General features: G+C 34.9%; 1 protein-coding gene across 3 annotated transcripts in view; it reads right to left on the reverse strand.

The window, feature by feature from the left end:
- Positions 1-3,954: 3,954 nt before the first annotated feature.
- The window catches only part of LOC144469327 (uncharacterized), a 75,899-nt gene continuing 62,342 nt past the window's right edge, over positions 3,955-17,511 (reverse strand). Inside the window, exon 9 of one of the 3 annotated variants that reach the window (XM_078179464.1) lies at positions 3,955-11,920. In XM_078179464.1, the coding sequence (XP_078035590.1) occupies positions 11,869-11,920 (52 nt within the window). In that variant the 3' untranslated portion in view covers positions 3,955-11,868. Of the gene's footprint in view, positions 11,981-17,511 lie in introns of all 3 variants that reach the window. The other 2 variants (XM_078179465.1, XM_078179466.1) reach the window with 2 other exon arrangements.

Raw genomic sequence — 17,511 nt, forward strand, 5'->3', positions numbered from 1 at the left:
CATCAGCCGATTATGTTTCATCAAAAACTGGTTATTTAGTTGTTTACTCAACAGCGTAGCCGCGGCCCCGCTTCCGAGAATCAATTGTTCTCCGCGCCGAACGACTTAACGCTAATCGCCTATTTAGCCTATTACAATTAAACGTTTTACCAGAGAACTATTTAAATTATTAAGAAATTCAATAAATTAATGAAGAAAGGATTGCTCTTTTTAAATATTTCCACGGCATAAATAAACAATGGTATACGGTAAATAAATATTCGTTATTTGTAATTGTCTTATCACACGGTAACTATGCAGAAGTCTTTCTTTGGGGAAATGAATCAGCTTTTTAAACGTAATTGGAACCCTTAAATATATTATTTAGGCAATGGTTGTTTGTTTAGAGAATTATCGTTAAAATGAAGACGTTCGCTTTAAACGGCGTGTGTATGTACCTTCGATGGGTAACAACTCCTTTCTTTTCTTTCTCTCTTTCTCGGTCCGGTTTACGGATCGAATACTCTGTTTAACAAATTTATTAATCGTTATATCTTAGAAAATGTTTACGCGGTTTTTTCACTGTTTCCGTCTTGTTATATTTCTCTATTTTTCTTTTTTTTGAAGACTTTCTATCGTTTCTTTACAAACAGTTTCATGAGACAAACGTAAAGAATGGGGGAAAAGGTTTCCTATGAAACGGTCGATGGTTTTAAAATCTCTTCTTATCTTTCTTTCTTTTTCTTTTTTACGAAAAAACCTCGAAATTTAGAAAAGTCTACGATTATTCTTGTTAATCAGCGCCACTCTCCACTCTAATTAGGGTTACAAATTGATTGGAGGAAAAGGCTTGACCAACGACGGATCAACCGCGTTCCGATTTCCTATCCACAATTTTTGCTCGGTAACAATTTCAATCTAAAAGTATACAAATATTCTCAACTATTGTGCACTCGTCGGTGGAAAATCGTGGATGGAAACGTTTTTCCTCGAACAGCCGCGCGCGCGGTTCGGAGGTCACAACCCGTTTTGCGTCGTCGAATCGCCCTGAAACACCGCGCGTTTAACAACGTTAAAAACACTCTTGGAACACCGTATAGAATCGTTAACGGCCAAACCTACCGAGCAGAAAAAATTGACTGGTGTGCATTGACTCGTAGAAGCGAGAAGATCCAACTTATTCGGATCCTGTACAGTTTTTAGAACAATAGTCGCTTCGATGATGCGGCATATTCAATCGTTTCCCGTGAAAGCGTCGAATAATCGTAAAACGAAGAACCGGCCGTTTCGCCGTGGCAAATTTACTGTTACAGCCGGACTGCGGATTTTTATGCAAAACAAATATTGTTGGCATCGACTACGAGATGCGGGCGTCATTTAAACATTCGTTTCCTTTATTAAAATTTATCGGACGTCAGGTTAGTCTGGGCGAAGAATTTCCAAATGCTCTGAATGTTTCTGCAAAATAAAAACTCGGCTGCCTCGCGTTCGTAAGAAATAGAAACACAGTAGCGTAAGATGATATTATTAAATTAAAAACAACGCATCGACGTTTCCACGTTCTCTCGATCTATTTGGAATTCGAGATCGCAACTACGCGATCCCGCAATAAATGCAATAGAATCCGCAGTCCGGCGATCGTTAAAATACTTCAAGCAACTCATGAAAACAGAACAGCGCGTGCCCGTGTTCCGATTCAGAACTTTGAAAATTCGAGTCGGCGAAGTTTCACGATCAAAGAAACGCGTTCTCGCAGCATGGCGGCTAACGAGCCCGTTTCCCACGCAGACGGCTCTGAAAAATTGTCTGGAAACGATCGGCACCGACACCCGCAGTACCTTAGAAGACCCTGGTGAAACGTGTTGCGTTTCGCGGACCCGTCGATCCGTCGTTGACCGGTCGCAATTTCCTTCGACGATTTCGATTAATACGTCTAATTAGATACGTCTACTTAGGCTTAGATAATTCTATGTAAGGCATGGAGTATGTCATCTCGTTATCTGGTATCTAGATTATTCGTATATCTTCGTCTCGCAAAACATCTTTTCGCTCCTTCGACGTTACACGCGTCTCCCTCCCACCCTTTGTATTATAACGGTTTTGTCTCTCGTGCAACGAAACGATCAATTCTCACCTACCCCCCCCCCCCCCCCCTCCCGGCTAGAAAAAGCTTCGCCCTCCCTCGTAAACAACCACGGGGGAGTAGCGCGCCCGTTACTCGTATCCCACGAAATATTCTTCGCCCTCGTAAATGTCTACTACTGTATTTGAACTTTTTTTTACCGTTTACTTTCACTGACACTCGATCCGCGTTTCAATCACGCCGCTTCCAAATCGCCTGCTCGTCCAGCCCGAACGATTTATTTTTTTTTTATTTTTTTTAATAAAAACGGTTCCGTCGGACGCGGTCCACCGCGCCCGAGGTGTTTTCGCCGGAGAAAATTCGTATTCGCGAAATGGGATATATGTCGGGCCCGGGCCGCGTCTTTGCTGATTCGTTATCGGCGATTTTTCTTTTTTAAAACGGTGCGCACGCGCGAACGCGTCCCGCAGAGCAGAGAACACGAATCGTATTCGGCAATTAGTTGCAACTTCTAATCGTGCGAGCGTCGCCCGGTCGAACATCACCGGAAATACTTTGTCGGCGAACGGCTAACGCCGGGGTTGTCGGTCTCCGTTACTTTCGGACACGATTCTTCGATCCGAGATCCTCGGTCTCGGTTAGGGTCAAGGTACAAGAGCTCGTTTTAATTGTTATATTAACCCCTTGCCGTAATTTGACGAGTCCGACTCGTGATGGATAATTACCGGTAATAAATAATTAAATGTGCCCATAATTATGAAAATGGTCCAAGTGAAAAATTTAAAGAAATTATATAAACGTAACTTGAAAACGGCGCGTGGCTCATAGTGCTTTATTGTTTTAAGTCATTTATAGGACATTCAGTTAATTTTGAAAATGGTCAATTCAAACTTTAAAAACATTTTCGTATGAAGTTCACACAAAATTTCATATTCATAATAAATTTCCATTAATCAAGACTAATAAAATTCTAAATAAAAAGATCGCATAATGTAAAAATATATTTTAATTTATGCAAATGCAATTCATTAAATATCGCGAAACAAGAAATCTATAACTTAGACCGCTTTCATAATTATGGGCACAAATATGGATGTTATTCTGTTCTTTAAAATTGGAATCAAATTCTAATCCTCTGTTATTAATATTTAAGTATCCAAGTAAATTCCGGCACGGAATAAACATTAATGTTCAGTTCCTTCTAAGAAATTGCGCCAATTGAAAAATTCCTAATCGCAGTGACTGAAGAAAATGGTACGTCAAGGGGTTAACCGTTTCAGTGCTGAATTAAAATCAGACAGTACAAGAGAAGAAGTAGCTAATGTTTATATTGTTTTTATGCATTTGTGTTGTATTCGTATTATGTAGGTTTTGCATTCGGAATTAATTCTTTTACGGATAATACAGTAAAGTACATTTTTGTTTATCGTTTGAGAGAATTTATAGTATTATTTTTGTGTAGATGAAATTAATTCTGTCGCAGATCATAATCATCTTCTTTTCACATCATATACATCTTTTTGCAAATGAAATTGAACCTTTTCCCATATAAGTTCACTTATTACTAAATATTTGTAACTTAAAAGTTACATCGATTTTAGTCACGTCATTTCATAAATAAGTATAGAAATCCCTAATAAATTTTTATTATTTTATAAACATGTATAAAAGTTCATATTAAATTAGAAAACTGAATAATTAAAGATGGATAGACATTAAATAAATAGTCGTTATAAATTAATTATTTGCACTTCAATTTGTATTATTTCATAAATAAGTAGCCAAATTCGTATTACACTCAAAAATTCAATAAAAGATTGTCAAACTTCGACCAGTGTGAAAGAATTAATTTTATTTGCAAGAAGATGAATTAGATTTGCAAGAAGATGAATTAGATTTGCAAGAAGATGAATTAGATTTGCAAAAAAGTGAATGGTATCCACCGTAGCGTTAATTCTGAGCTCTAAACCTGTATAAATGTTATTATTGTTGTACGTACACGGTTTTACAGATTAGATAAAAGTTATGGTAGTTCAAATATTTCATAAGTAAAAGAACAAACTTAAATTCACGGTTCTGAAATGCCAAACGAAATGTTTCTGTAACACACGAATGCTTGGAAATGTTGCTTACATGTTAATTATTCGATCACGGTTTTCTTTGCAAGATGAAAACTTGTTTTCCACCGATTGCAAACAGCAGAAACAGTATAGTACAAGACTTTAGTCTTTTTTATTCTTCTGTCGACTATCGTAAATGCATCGAATGCTCGATTTAATAATCTCTACTTTCGATCTATAATTTCAGACACGCGTTTCGGGTAGTTTCCTAATCGTAATTAATTAGTAGTTGCCAGTCTGAGCGAAGGATAGATTTCATCTGAAATTAGATACATCAAAGGCGAACGTGACAACGTAATTGAATGCAGTCATAGCTTCCAATTGATTGGACACTGAATTGATGACAACCTTGAAGACAGCCGACTTTAAAAGAAGTTTGCCAGTATTTTCATCGGTTTCTAAACAAATTTTCATTGCAAACATATTACATAAATTTCGTTGGTTCGTCACATTTCTCTTGCATACAATCTTATAAATAAAAAAATCAGACCGAACGCAAAAAAATGTTCAAAAAGTTTCTGTAACACACGTTCATCAGAACGAAGGAAAAGTAATTGAAAACAAATTGTTTCGTTATTTTTTAAAGTTTTCTGTGACAATTTCCAAGTATTTTCATCAAAATATTTATTAGAGCGTTCACTTTTAAGAAATTGTATATTAAGTCACGAGTGATTCTGTACGAAAGAAATTGAATGAAATACAAGGAGACAATTATATGTTAGGATATTATACAGCATTTATCTTGAAAACAATGTTTACTTTGGCCTAAACCCCGGATCAGCTTGATTAACATTGAGACGTTTCGCATTTCGCTGGTGAAAAGACGACAACCCCGGCTATAACACTTTCCTGCTCCAACTTCCATTTAACCTAGAGTAAAAGACTCCGCGAATTCTCTGCCCTAAGTAAATTAGCTCGTTGATCAATGACTAATTTGCTGGCGGCCCATTAACCAATAACTAACAACAATTGAAACCCGGCAACGGCCGCGTTCACCAATATTAATTGTTATTTATCAATCACCGGGCGCGGCCATCCATCACAAAGGTTTCCGTCTTTCGTTATCTCTAATTGTTGTTATTAATATTATTATTATTATTTTTTATTATTATTATTATTATATTATGTACAATTTATTTAGTCTTATAAAAAATAATTGTAGAGAATTCTATTAATTGATCCTAATAACGGAAATCATTCCTCCGCGAACGTTTGTTTCGAACGAAATTAGGAATTTTGGTCGAATGTTTCGTAACGAATCAATTGATCTTAGAACGGTTCTTCTAGCAAATTTACAAACTATTTTGGAAGATTTAACGATACAACGAACGAGAATATTTATCCACATGTCAAATGATTTCGTTCTACCGGTCAAGCAATTGAATATATTTACAAAACACGGTTCAGAAGTGGTCGGAAATTTAGAAGAAATCGCTCGAAACTGTTACGTGAAAAAGTAAAAGTTTCTATCGAATTTGCGCGGATCGGGTTCTGTGATCGCGCTATTCCCGAACGGAAAAGAAACGCCGCAACAGTGAAAAACAGCATTTAAAAAGAAGGAGGACGCAAGAACAGCTGAAAAGTAACGAAACGTTCACTAAATTTCGACCTAATTTTCTCGACAATTTTAAAGACTATCTACCAATTTAGAAAATTTATTGCTACCCTTCGGTTTCCTCTTATTTTGTAAAACTTTTTTGTGAAAATCCTTCTCGATATTCGTTTCTGTTTGTTCCGTAACAAAACCAACGAATTTCCCGTTAATTCGAATCGAACGCCGATTGTAAACGAATCCCGAAGAAATTATATCTCTAAACGTTCCGTGCCTGTCTTACGGACGCTCACGCGAATTATCGAACCCTATTTACGAGCGGTCAATAAATGTTTCTGTTCTCTACAAATCAGTTCTAATTTTATGGCGACTGAAGAATTAATAAATCTGTTAAATCGACGTACGATATTAAAAACGTTTTATCGTTTTACGTAGTACCGTTACGAAATTAATACGTACAAGAATTTCAATAAAATTATAATTTGCGAGATTTTCGTGATTGCACTGTCCCAATTTTAAATAAATCATATCTGTACAGTTTAATGAATTTAAAAAGATTCCCGAGGTGCTGGTTTGCTGTCGTTTTTGTAAGAAGCTTTCCACGATGGCAAATTTTTACCGTTTTTTTTTTTTTAAATCGGTAAATTAACGACACTTTTCAGTGATATATTAAACGCTAATGGTTTCTCTAATCAAATTGCACAACTTTGTAAATGGCCCTCTAGCTTTAACCATTTTCTATGAGAATAATTTATAAGCTGAAGTATCGCATGGTACGTTTAAATGTTTGCATTGGTTGAGCTCGAAAATACATAATCGTAATTAAATATTTTCTGTCCTCGAGTGGATTCCTTGCGCTAAATTGCAAATCGTATACAACAAAAATAAATAAATAATATAAACAAATTTTTCTAACATACTATTAATAAAACAGATAAAAATCTCTTTTTCCAAATCATAAAAAGCTTTAAAGAAATTAAATTTTAGAAAATATTCAGTTTTAAAAGCAAAGAGTTAAAATCGTTCTATTTTCTTTAGCCTTTGTTCTTCCATTTAACAATACATGTCCGTTCAGTTAATTTTCATTACTTGTAAATGTCTGTCACAGAAATGATTTTTAAACGTCACATTAATCAATTTATAAAATTAGATAATGAAACAATAATAACAACAGCATCAATTCCTTTACCAATAGACACTGATACTTTTTATACTCAAAAGTAAATAATGCAAACGTAACAATCCTATGTAATAATTTGTTTCGTAACACTACGTACACAAATGTGTAACTTTACAACGAATTAAAAAATAAAAACAAAAAATATACTATCTATTTAACGTGCAAATAATTTTAATAATTCAAGAGTGAAATGTAATAAATAAGTGTATCAATAATGGATCCTAAAGTTTCACCAATAAAGATTCACCAATTTCATTCTGCGAGTGAAATTATTATTATAAATTTCACTCATACAACAAGAACAATACACATAAAATGTCTGCGTACATTTATTGAAATAAATACGTATCGAGTTTTTAATAACCGAAGTATTTCTGTTACGACGTCGAAAATTTTATTACAAAAACTGTTGTGCAATTTATGTACGTAAAAATAATTTTTATTAAACAATGTTTACGCGTTAATTGCTAACTTAATTATTAATTGTGGGGCTACCTCGTTAGATGAATGACGCAAACCACACCGTAGGGACCTTTCTAAACGTTCCCGGGATAGTGTAATTGTTAAACAAATCTACTGAGATCGACTAATCTCATGACAAAGTTTTCCAACCTCGTCACATTAAAATTAAAAGCTAACATTGTTCTAGTTTAACAGATACACCCGACAATATCATACGAAAAGAAATCATTATCACGATAAAAGAATACTCGATATTTCATGTAAAATTCCACTGTAATGAATTTTCATTATAAATTTAAATAATAATAGATTATTAAAAACGCGTATACCTTTTGCGTCTAGGATTCAAATATCGGTAACCGTTAACTTGTTTGCGATTATTTCTGTTGCTGATAATTCTATACAGGGTTGCATAGCGTACGATAGAAAAGAAAAATAAACGCAACGAAAATTCAAATATTAACAATATATCGAATATTTCATGAACACTGAGCATTCCGGTGAAATTCTTCAGTGCACGGGAAATGCAGGGAGACAGACGATCTCAGTACAAGATTGAATGAAAAACACAAAATGTCGACTCGAAACACGACTCCGGCATCAACCGAAACCTAAAACAAACGATAGGCGGCGACAAATAAACAAAACAAAGAAATTGACCTCGTGAAAGTGAATAATTGATTATTTCCCCGTCGAAATACCATGTTTTTATTTGTTTCAACCTTTCATAGGCCTTGTAAAAATTATTTAGCTATTTATGTATGTATATATATATATATTTATCTATGTATATTATATATATATACATATATATATATTATCACCAAATCAACAAATAAATATCCTAAATATATTAAATATCGTATAATATATGCTCTCCCAACAAATAATATATAAGTTCTCATCTATTCTCATTAATAATAATTCAATATAATCAATATGTATGCATACGTATCTGTATATGTACTGTACACATATACATATACCCATACTATACACATATAAATTCATTTATTTATTTATTTATTCATTTATTTATTTGTATTTATATATATATATATATACTTTTCTCATTTCTTTAATTCTTCGGTTCATTTGTCTATTTATTCTTTTAAACCTTAGGCGTTTATCTATACGAAAACGACTACCCTTGTATCCCGGTAGCTTTGCTTTTACTTCTCTCCCCATCGTTACGTAATTTTCGCTGGGACGCGAAATCATTCAAGAATCAACGGAAAGATGGCGTTCACTTTTTCGTTTCTTTCTTCTTTTTTCTTTTTTTGTTTGCAAACAGCGTCGTCGCTCTTTCGTCGATCAATGGAGAGACAGAAAATAAATCAAATTCGTCTAAAGAAAAAGAAAACAAAAAAAGAAAGGGAAAAGAAGCTACACGGACATATTCTCGGCGCGTTCTATCTCGAACGCGGCCGTTTGTTGCTCGTTCGTTTCAATGGAAAAAATCAGAGATCGCGTTAGTAGCGTTCACCGAATCTCTGAACGTAGAGATCGAACCGGGTACAGGTTGGCTCCGATTTCGTCGACGACGCTTACCAATCGATCGGTCGCGTTCCATAAAATTTATACAAAATCTATATTTTAAAAACACTTTCGGCCGCGCCTCGCCGAAGCGTCGAACGCTACACAACAACTCAACCGCTACGTTTTCAATTGTTTCCTTTTTTTCCATCGGTAATCTAAATGAAGCGGGGACATATTCACTGAGAAAAGAAAAGAATACAACAATTAGATTGATTCTGAATATCTTAAATATTTTATCGCTAATTCAACAAGTCAGCGTACAGTCGGCTGGGAAACGTTCGCCCGGGTCGCGCGCGCGCGCTCGCGCGGAAGAACCGCTGACACCGAAATCTGTCGGCGCATGTGCGCCCGCTTCCTTCATGAAAGCTTATTATACATCGTGAAAAAGTACATTGACGAACACAAGTAATTGTCCTGTTGCTATCATGCTAGGAATGATTGAAGTGCCACGGACTGTGCCACAGCGATCGCTGTACCGGAGGCCTCTCGATCGATTTAAAGTTACTCTCGTTTGCTGGTGGATGTCATAGTTCACAGCTTTTGCGACATTAATTGGTAACTTTGTATATTAATTGGTAACTTCGCACATTAATTAGTAACTTCGCATATTAATTGGTGACTTGGCATATTATTAATTAGTGACTTCGTGTATTAATCGGAGAGTTTCGAAACGCGTCCTGTCTCAGAAATTTAATTCGAACTCGATGAAGTTCATTCGCTGACCAACACGTGTACACCGCACATATTTTATACTCGGAGTCCTCGTTCCAATTGCCACGTGTGTAACCTATAAGGCGCAATTTCTCTTAACCAGTTGCTTCAACGCGTGGGCGCGCTCGCAAAGACGAACGTTTCCACGAACCGACTGTACCTGGTTTTATGCTAGGCTCGTGTATCGGTTACTCAAGCAACAGTTTTCCCCTAACGTTTCATTATTCGAAAACAGAAAATAGATTGTTATTAGTTCTCCCTAGAAATCAAGTTTATTAAGAATTAATCAGGCATAACTTCAATCCGTTTCATCACCTTCCTATTTAACTCCGTTTAATGCCTTTTTCTATGGGGGTTGCTAAGTGCTACGCCGTTCACGTATCATCGCGAACAAAATCTTTCTCTCACCACCCTTACAGTTTTCGCGTTAATTGAATTCCCATCCCGACAATCGTTTCAGTTTCATCGATTTCTCGCGGGACTCCATAATTAGTTGGTTCGATCTGTGCGAGGACGATCGCCAAAAGCGGCGTTCACTTTCTCGCGTTTATCGGAGCTTATTATTGCACGCTAATCGGATGGGGCGCCTCTCTCATCTCGACGCAACTTCCTCGTCCAGCGATCTACGACGTCTCGTCTCTTCCCACGGTTTTTATTCTAGCGTTTATGGGTTCACTTTCAATTTCAAGTTACACGTTTCAAATTGCTTTTACGGATTTCACGTTTCGAAACGTTTGCTGCGCGAAAATTTTACTACGAACACCGTTGCCATCAACGGGATTTCAATTTGTTTTTGTCGCGGATTTGCTTCGTTCGCAGCGATTTTGCTTTATTCGAAACGATTTTGTTTTACTCGAAGCGATTTTAGTTTATTCGAAGCAATTTTATTTTACTCGAAGCGATTTTAGTTTATTCGAAGCAATTTTGTTTTATTCGAAGCGATTTTGCTTTACTCGAAGCAGCTGTTTCGATTTCGTTTCGTTTTAAATATGCCGGATTTAATTTTGTTTATTCCCGGATTTCAATGTATTTTATCTCTCGATTAAGATAGTTTACCGTTTTCGCGTCTGGTAGACATATTTTCGTATACGCGGAAAGTAGCAAGCATTTTTTCAATTGAACAATTTAGCAGGACTCGTGGCGTCTGGCTAAACATTTACGACTTTCAAGGATAGATAGTTACGAGCATAGCGAAATTTAGATATTGCATATCTAGTACACTCGCCGACAAAAATGAAGAAGCTTTCGTTACTCGAGCAAGAAGTTGATCGAATAATAGGAAAAGAAGTGTGAGAAATTCAACTTGTTTTGACTGTGTGCAGACACGAGTAACAAATGATTATAAAATGACAATATATATAATGACATATATAATGACAATAAAAAAGAAACTAATGGAACAATATTGTTGTTATCGAATCGAAAGAAAAGTTATTGGAAATTAACTGTCATGTACAAATACGTCGGAAATGTTTCGTCAGAAAGGTTTGACGTTAAACGTCACCATAAATCTGAGCCCGCAGTAAAACGGTAAACCCTTGAAAAAGCTTTAACCGTCGTGTTCCCATAATATTTGAATCCGAAATGATTGCTACTTCCAAAATTTGTATTTACACGATTCGTAACAAAAACGACCATAAAATTGCCCCGGGTACTACATCAAACGCGGTATCCGTTTGACTCGATGGTACGAAAATTTCCTGGATAAACGTCATTAATTCGCATTGACTTTGATAATGTACGCTCCGCGCGTTATTAACGCGTCATTGAGTGACGCTAATGTAGCATTCGCGAATAAATGAAGTGTATGAACAGATCAAGTAAACCTGTTGAACGTTAGTAATTGAATGCTGCTACATACACACGTACATGCTACGTGTATGCCGGTAAGCCGAGCCAATATTGCTGAAACCAAATTATGGGATAAATATGGATAGTTTTCGTTACGAATCCGAGAATCGAAACGACACGAATAAAGGAAGCATTAAGTCTCGGAGTAATTGCTGGAACCTCTCGACGGTCCCGATGGTTCCCAATCGAGTGCCTCGAGTAACGTAAAGAGCGCGGCGGTCGGTTCAAGCTACGAAGCAGCTCAGCCGCAGAAAGTAATTTGAAGAGACGATTGACGAGAAAGGTTGATGAATGCAGGCAGGTTAGTCGCGAGAAGCCTTTGGAGTCTAATGAACGCTCCGAAGTTCTTCAAATGTCCGAAGTTCCATGCTCAATGCACTCCTACCACCTCTCACTTATCCTCCTGATTCGCTCTCGGCGATCTTTCCGTTTCCTGTCTCTCACTGTGAACAGACATCAATCCTTCCAAACATCTGTTTCTTTATTTCTATGCTGTATCCTCGCTGAAACACAAGAATTATTTACTCCGAGTCACACTTGTGCACCGTGAACCCTCGGTGTTCACGTACAATATATATATATTAAATTATCTAATATACATATATAATAATAAAATATTTATCATACATGTGTAATAATAAATTGTCTAATACTTGTACACATAATAATAACAATGAATTATCTAATATACATATATCATAATAAAGAATATATTATGTGGCTAATGCATATCACACAATAATAACTTGTTTATCATGGTAAACTGTCTGATATATATGTGCAGTAATAAATTTTCGAATGATATGTATAATAGCAAATTGTGTAACATATGTGCATAGTAATCAATCTTCTAATATACATGTATAATAGTAAATTATCTAATATACATGTATAATAATAAATTGTCCAATATACCTACATAGTAATCAATTTTACAATATACATGTATAACAGTAAATTGTCCAATATACCTACATAGTAATCAATTTTAAAATATACATGTATAACAGTAAATTGTCAAATACGCATGCATAACAATAAATCATCTAATATACATGACAACGATAAATTGGCTAATATACATGTATGATAAGTCATCTAATATACACATATGCACAGACAAGACACTATTACCTATATTGTCAAGTGGACATATTTCTCCCAATTTTTCAAAATACACCCGGTATAAAGATTAGCGGTATTGTTATAAAATAAACTTTATACATATTTTTATAGAAATATACGTATATGGTGTTAAACGGTTATTGCTTTAGTTAACGACCGTATGTACCAAAACGACAAGAAAATCAATGAAATTGCGCTTTCGGGTTGATCTGTAAATTAAAAATTATTTCGTACTGAATAAAAACTTAAAGTTCATCATGACAGAGATGCGTGAGATAAATTGGTAGAATCAAGAACATCGCATTGATCGCATATTAATCGAAACACTGATATTTTCTTTGCAATTGTAATTAAGGGCACCTTTTACGTCTACAAAATTTATTGGGCAGTATTAAGCTTATACGTGTGTAATAATTCAACTTATAACAATGTTTACTATGCACTGCAATAAATTGATATTTTAGAGAACTCTTGTTTATAACTTCTCACACGGGCACATAATATAATTTCGGTGACTAACATTTTAATAAAAAAGTAATTGTAGTTAAATAGTAGTTAAATAATAGTTAAATAGCAGTTCAATAACAAGATTGATTAGAGCGTTTGAATTAGATTGGAGCATGCAAACTGTGTTCTACGAAAGAAGTATTACGCGTTAAGCAAAATATTTGTTAAGCGAAATTTGATTTTTATTTCATTTAAGATTTTAATCGATTGGTCAAAAGTGGTCCCTAGCACAAAGATGTAAAAAACCATGATCGACGTACATGTCATTTACTAAAATATTCGGGCACCTTTTGAAACGGAATAACTTGTTCAAATTTCGATCAAATAATTCGAATTTTTTCGTCTTGTTAGAAAGACTGGTTAACTTAACAAATGCATCTATTTCCATTTCTTTTATCGTTCCAACCGATTTCAATCTTTGCAAAAATTATTTTAGACATTGTCCAGTAAACCAGTTTCTCTGACAATTGAAAAGAAAAATAAATTGAAATCATCTGGTCGAATTTTGACAAAGTTCTTCGATTTTAAAAAATGTCCCAATATTGTTCTGAACGACGGTACTTTATCGAAAGTTAAAAAATCAAATGCTATTTTTGCAGCATCGTTCAACGTTCGCGATGCAAACTACGGTGTTTTAATTGAAGAATTCTGCCAAAAAGATTGAGATACCGTTTGCACGGTACACGGTGTGAAAAAAGTAAATGTCACGACTGTGTTAATCGCTTCTACACTCTACACATTCTACACTAAAAAAGGGTTATATCAAGGTAAATTTTACGTCACCTTTCTTACATTATCTTTCACTAAATCAAGTGTATAAAAACGATGTAGTACAGTCGCGATATTTATTTTTTTTACACCTTGTATAATATTCAAATTGGAATCAATATACGCGGACGTGACAATAGCGATGTGTATACAACATACGTTAACATTTGCTAACGAGTTTGCAGTGCGTGTGCATATGATGCGAATATTTACGAATGGAACGATTACAATGCACATATGTTGACATTCGGATATCAAGGATAAATATGTGTGCCGAGAAGATCATTCATGATCCTCTCTCGAAAATGAAATAGGTCTGTATTTCCATGGACTTTGATTTGTAAATAGACTCAAAGGTCGAATTTGTGAAAAAAAATTGTAAAATCCCAACGGATCAAAGTGGATCATAGAAATTGTTCGATTTCAGCATCTTGCTGTTAACGAAACATTTTTAACACAAAATGATCGAATTGCTTTCTAAAAGTATGAAAATCATGAACCCAGGGAACGGTGGGTAAACTATAAAATATCGTCGTTTATTTTACTTTTAGAGCAGACTGTATAAGACATATACTCTGTTAGAATTTATTGTTGACAATGAGCTACAAATTAGACAATATCTGCCACACTATTTTGGAGGTATAAAGCTGCTATTACAACGAAGGCATTTTCTGACGAACCAACGTTGTCACAAATCAGTCCGAATTGCTCATTGAACAAAAGTAACAAGCGCGTTTCAACGAGCTGAATGGAGGTGCAAAAAGGTTGCGAACATTCGTTAAAATCCAGATCTGTCATCGATCATACATTCTGTACAATTTAGTAGCAGCAAGAGAAGCACGATCATATTCTCTTAAAACATTGTGAAAATTCTGAGAATTTCATATATACAAGTTATCCTAAAAATATCTATCAATCTGAAAGTAGAAGATACCCGAGGTGATTTCAAGCAACCTTTTCCTTTGCAAAAATATTCTACGAGGCATCGTTAACGAGTTATTAACAAAAAACATTGACCAATGAGAAGCGAGCGCGTCTAGCGTGAGGCAACCGTGCCAACGAGCAGACGAAGCCCTGTTTCGCCCATTGGCTCAGTCACCACGCGTCGGCGGTACACGCCTCTCCATTGATCAGCGTTTTTTTGTAAATAACTCGTTAACAGGACCTCTGAGAAAATTTTTGTGAAGGAGAAAGTTGCTTGAAATGATCTCAGGTATCCCCCATTTCCAGAATATTAGACATTTTTGGGATACTCTATATATTATTTAAAGAACCGTAGCGTCAACTCAATCAATTCAACGAATACTCTAAAATGCCAGCACGAGGATCGTTGTTATACAATGTTCGATTACTTTGCATATTTTATTCAATTTCAACAATGATAGACCGAGGTCTTGTAGTCCGAATATTGAGAAAGATTTCTGTAGCAAACGCGCGTCCTGTGCAATATAGTGAAACAGTTAAGCGAGATCGCATTATTCCAGTGAAAACCAGTAAGGTAAGCTAAATGTATTAGCGGTCACGACGGTCGATTTAAAAACGTGGTGGTGACATTAGGAGAGGGAACCGGGAAATAGAATGTTAGAGATCGTTGCCGCAAACTGCTGGTGCAAACAGAATTGTCACCAAAGAAACGATCGTAAGTGCGGTGAACGAGTACGTCGAGTCAGATGAGACCGAGAGGATGAGAGGCAGCTAATGGCATAGTCATTAGAAAAGTGCTTAAAGCTAACGAGTGCAATCTTAAGCCATTGCCGCGCGCGTATTTTTACGTTTATTGGTTTTTGCATCATTGTATTAAGTGAACGTTTCACGCGTGAGACTATTCGCAATCGTTTTCTATTAGAGAATTAGTAGAAGAACGAATTCCTGGTAGAAAGTCTACAGTTTTCCATTTGCATCTTATTTTGACTTCCTAGAATCGACTAACAAGATAACTGGATATACATAACAGAATATACGAAATATACAAAAAAGGTAAAACAAAATAACGATACACGTTATTTACATAATTAATAATGAAAATGTTCCTTCAATTTCATTTGAGATCTATACAAGTGATAATTATAAATTAAGTCATTGTAATTGATAATTATGAATAAAATTATGGCGTGTGATAAGTGAAGTTAGTATAATTGATAATTATCAATAAGATTGTTATAAGTGATAAATATAAGTAAACATAATTTATAATTATCAGTAAGATGATTATAATTGGTACTTAAATCAAGTAATTATAATAAATAAAAGAAATGAAATCATTGTAATTGAGAATTGTAGATGAAATATTTGTAATAAGATACGAATAAGATTAATATAATCTTCCTCTTCCTTTTATTGTGTCCGTTTCAATCCCAATTTTGGATCTAAGGGAGAATCATGAAAGAAACCCTCGTCAAATCAAACCCTCCTTTGTAATACATGTTTCTGTATTCAACAAGATGGAATTGATGTTTAAAGCGACATAAATAGAATTGAAATCTCCAAATAATCTATTTACTGTTCGTATTTATGGTTTATGTTGCGAATTCGCAAAATTTTCAAGATTTTATAATTTCATTTTTCCCAAAAATAAGTGCTTCAATTGAATTCGGTTTAAGCCAACAAACGAAATTTCAGACTTTGCAGAATTAATGGTGACGTTATATATGAATATTTGTAACGCTATGTCTGTTCTAAATATAGTATTATTAGCATACTAATAAAATCTTATTGTAAAATATTATTGCACTAATAAAATCACGATAAACTTCGTCGCAATATCTTAGAAGCATAAAGTAAAGAACCAAACTTAAATCTATTCGATTTATGATGTCATTATTAATTGTATCTACATTTAGTTACTACTTTGTCGTTAATTATTTGCAAGATAGAACTCAACATCAATGTAGTCTCCTATTCTTCCATATCAGTTATCATATTAACCATTTGCACTCGAAGTCATTTTGACTGTAAATCTAAAATAATTTCTCTAGCTTATAACATTTTCATTTTATATAACAAAGTGCACTTTGATTTCATACGAAATTGATTCTTGTTACTCATACCAGCAGTTTCATTATTTAATAATCTTTTAAATTTTACTTTGTTGTTATAAAAATTATCTTGTGACGCGATGGTTCAATTTTAGTGGTGCCTTAGTGTCACCACTCGACTGCAAAGGGTTAAATGTGAAATTTGAATTGTTACATGAAACGTAATAATGTCCACAATTATTAAATCCTATTTGAAATGTCTACTATACTTCGAATTTGATACAAATATACAAATTTTGACTGTACAAAGCAAGAGACCTTGAACAATATTAAACGGTTTTTTTTTCTAGAATAGCAATTTTAAAACGAAACCGACAGATGACCCACCGTTTAGTATATTTTAAAGGTGGCCAAGGTCGGCGTGATACTGGTCCATAAAGCAAGATCGTAGAGAAAATTTAGAGTTGACATGTGCCATGGTCCCGAAGTCAAAACGACCCCATGAGCCTACTACGATTTACGGAAGGATGAGTTCGGAACGACGTATCGCTGTTCATGTGTGAATTATTGTCATCCGTGGTCACCATGGAATCACCGTGATCAGAAATGAGGGTAGCTTGAAGAAGGCACGGGGAACGAAGAAATATAAACAAATCCAT

This window comes from Augochlora pura, chromosome 4, assembly GCF_028453695.1.
Source record: "Augochlora pura isolate Apur16 chromosome 4, APUR_v2.2.1, whole genome shotgun sequence".
Classification (NCBI taxonomy): Eukaryota; Metazoa; Arthropoda; class Insecta; order Hymenoptera; family Halictidae; genus Augochlora; species Augochlora pura.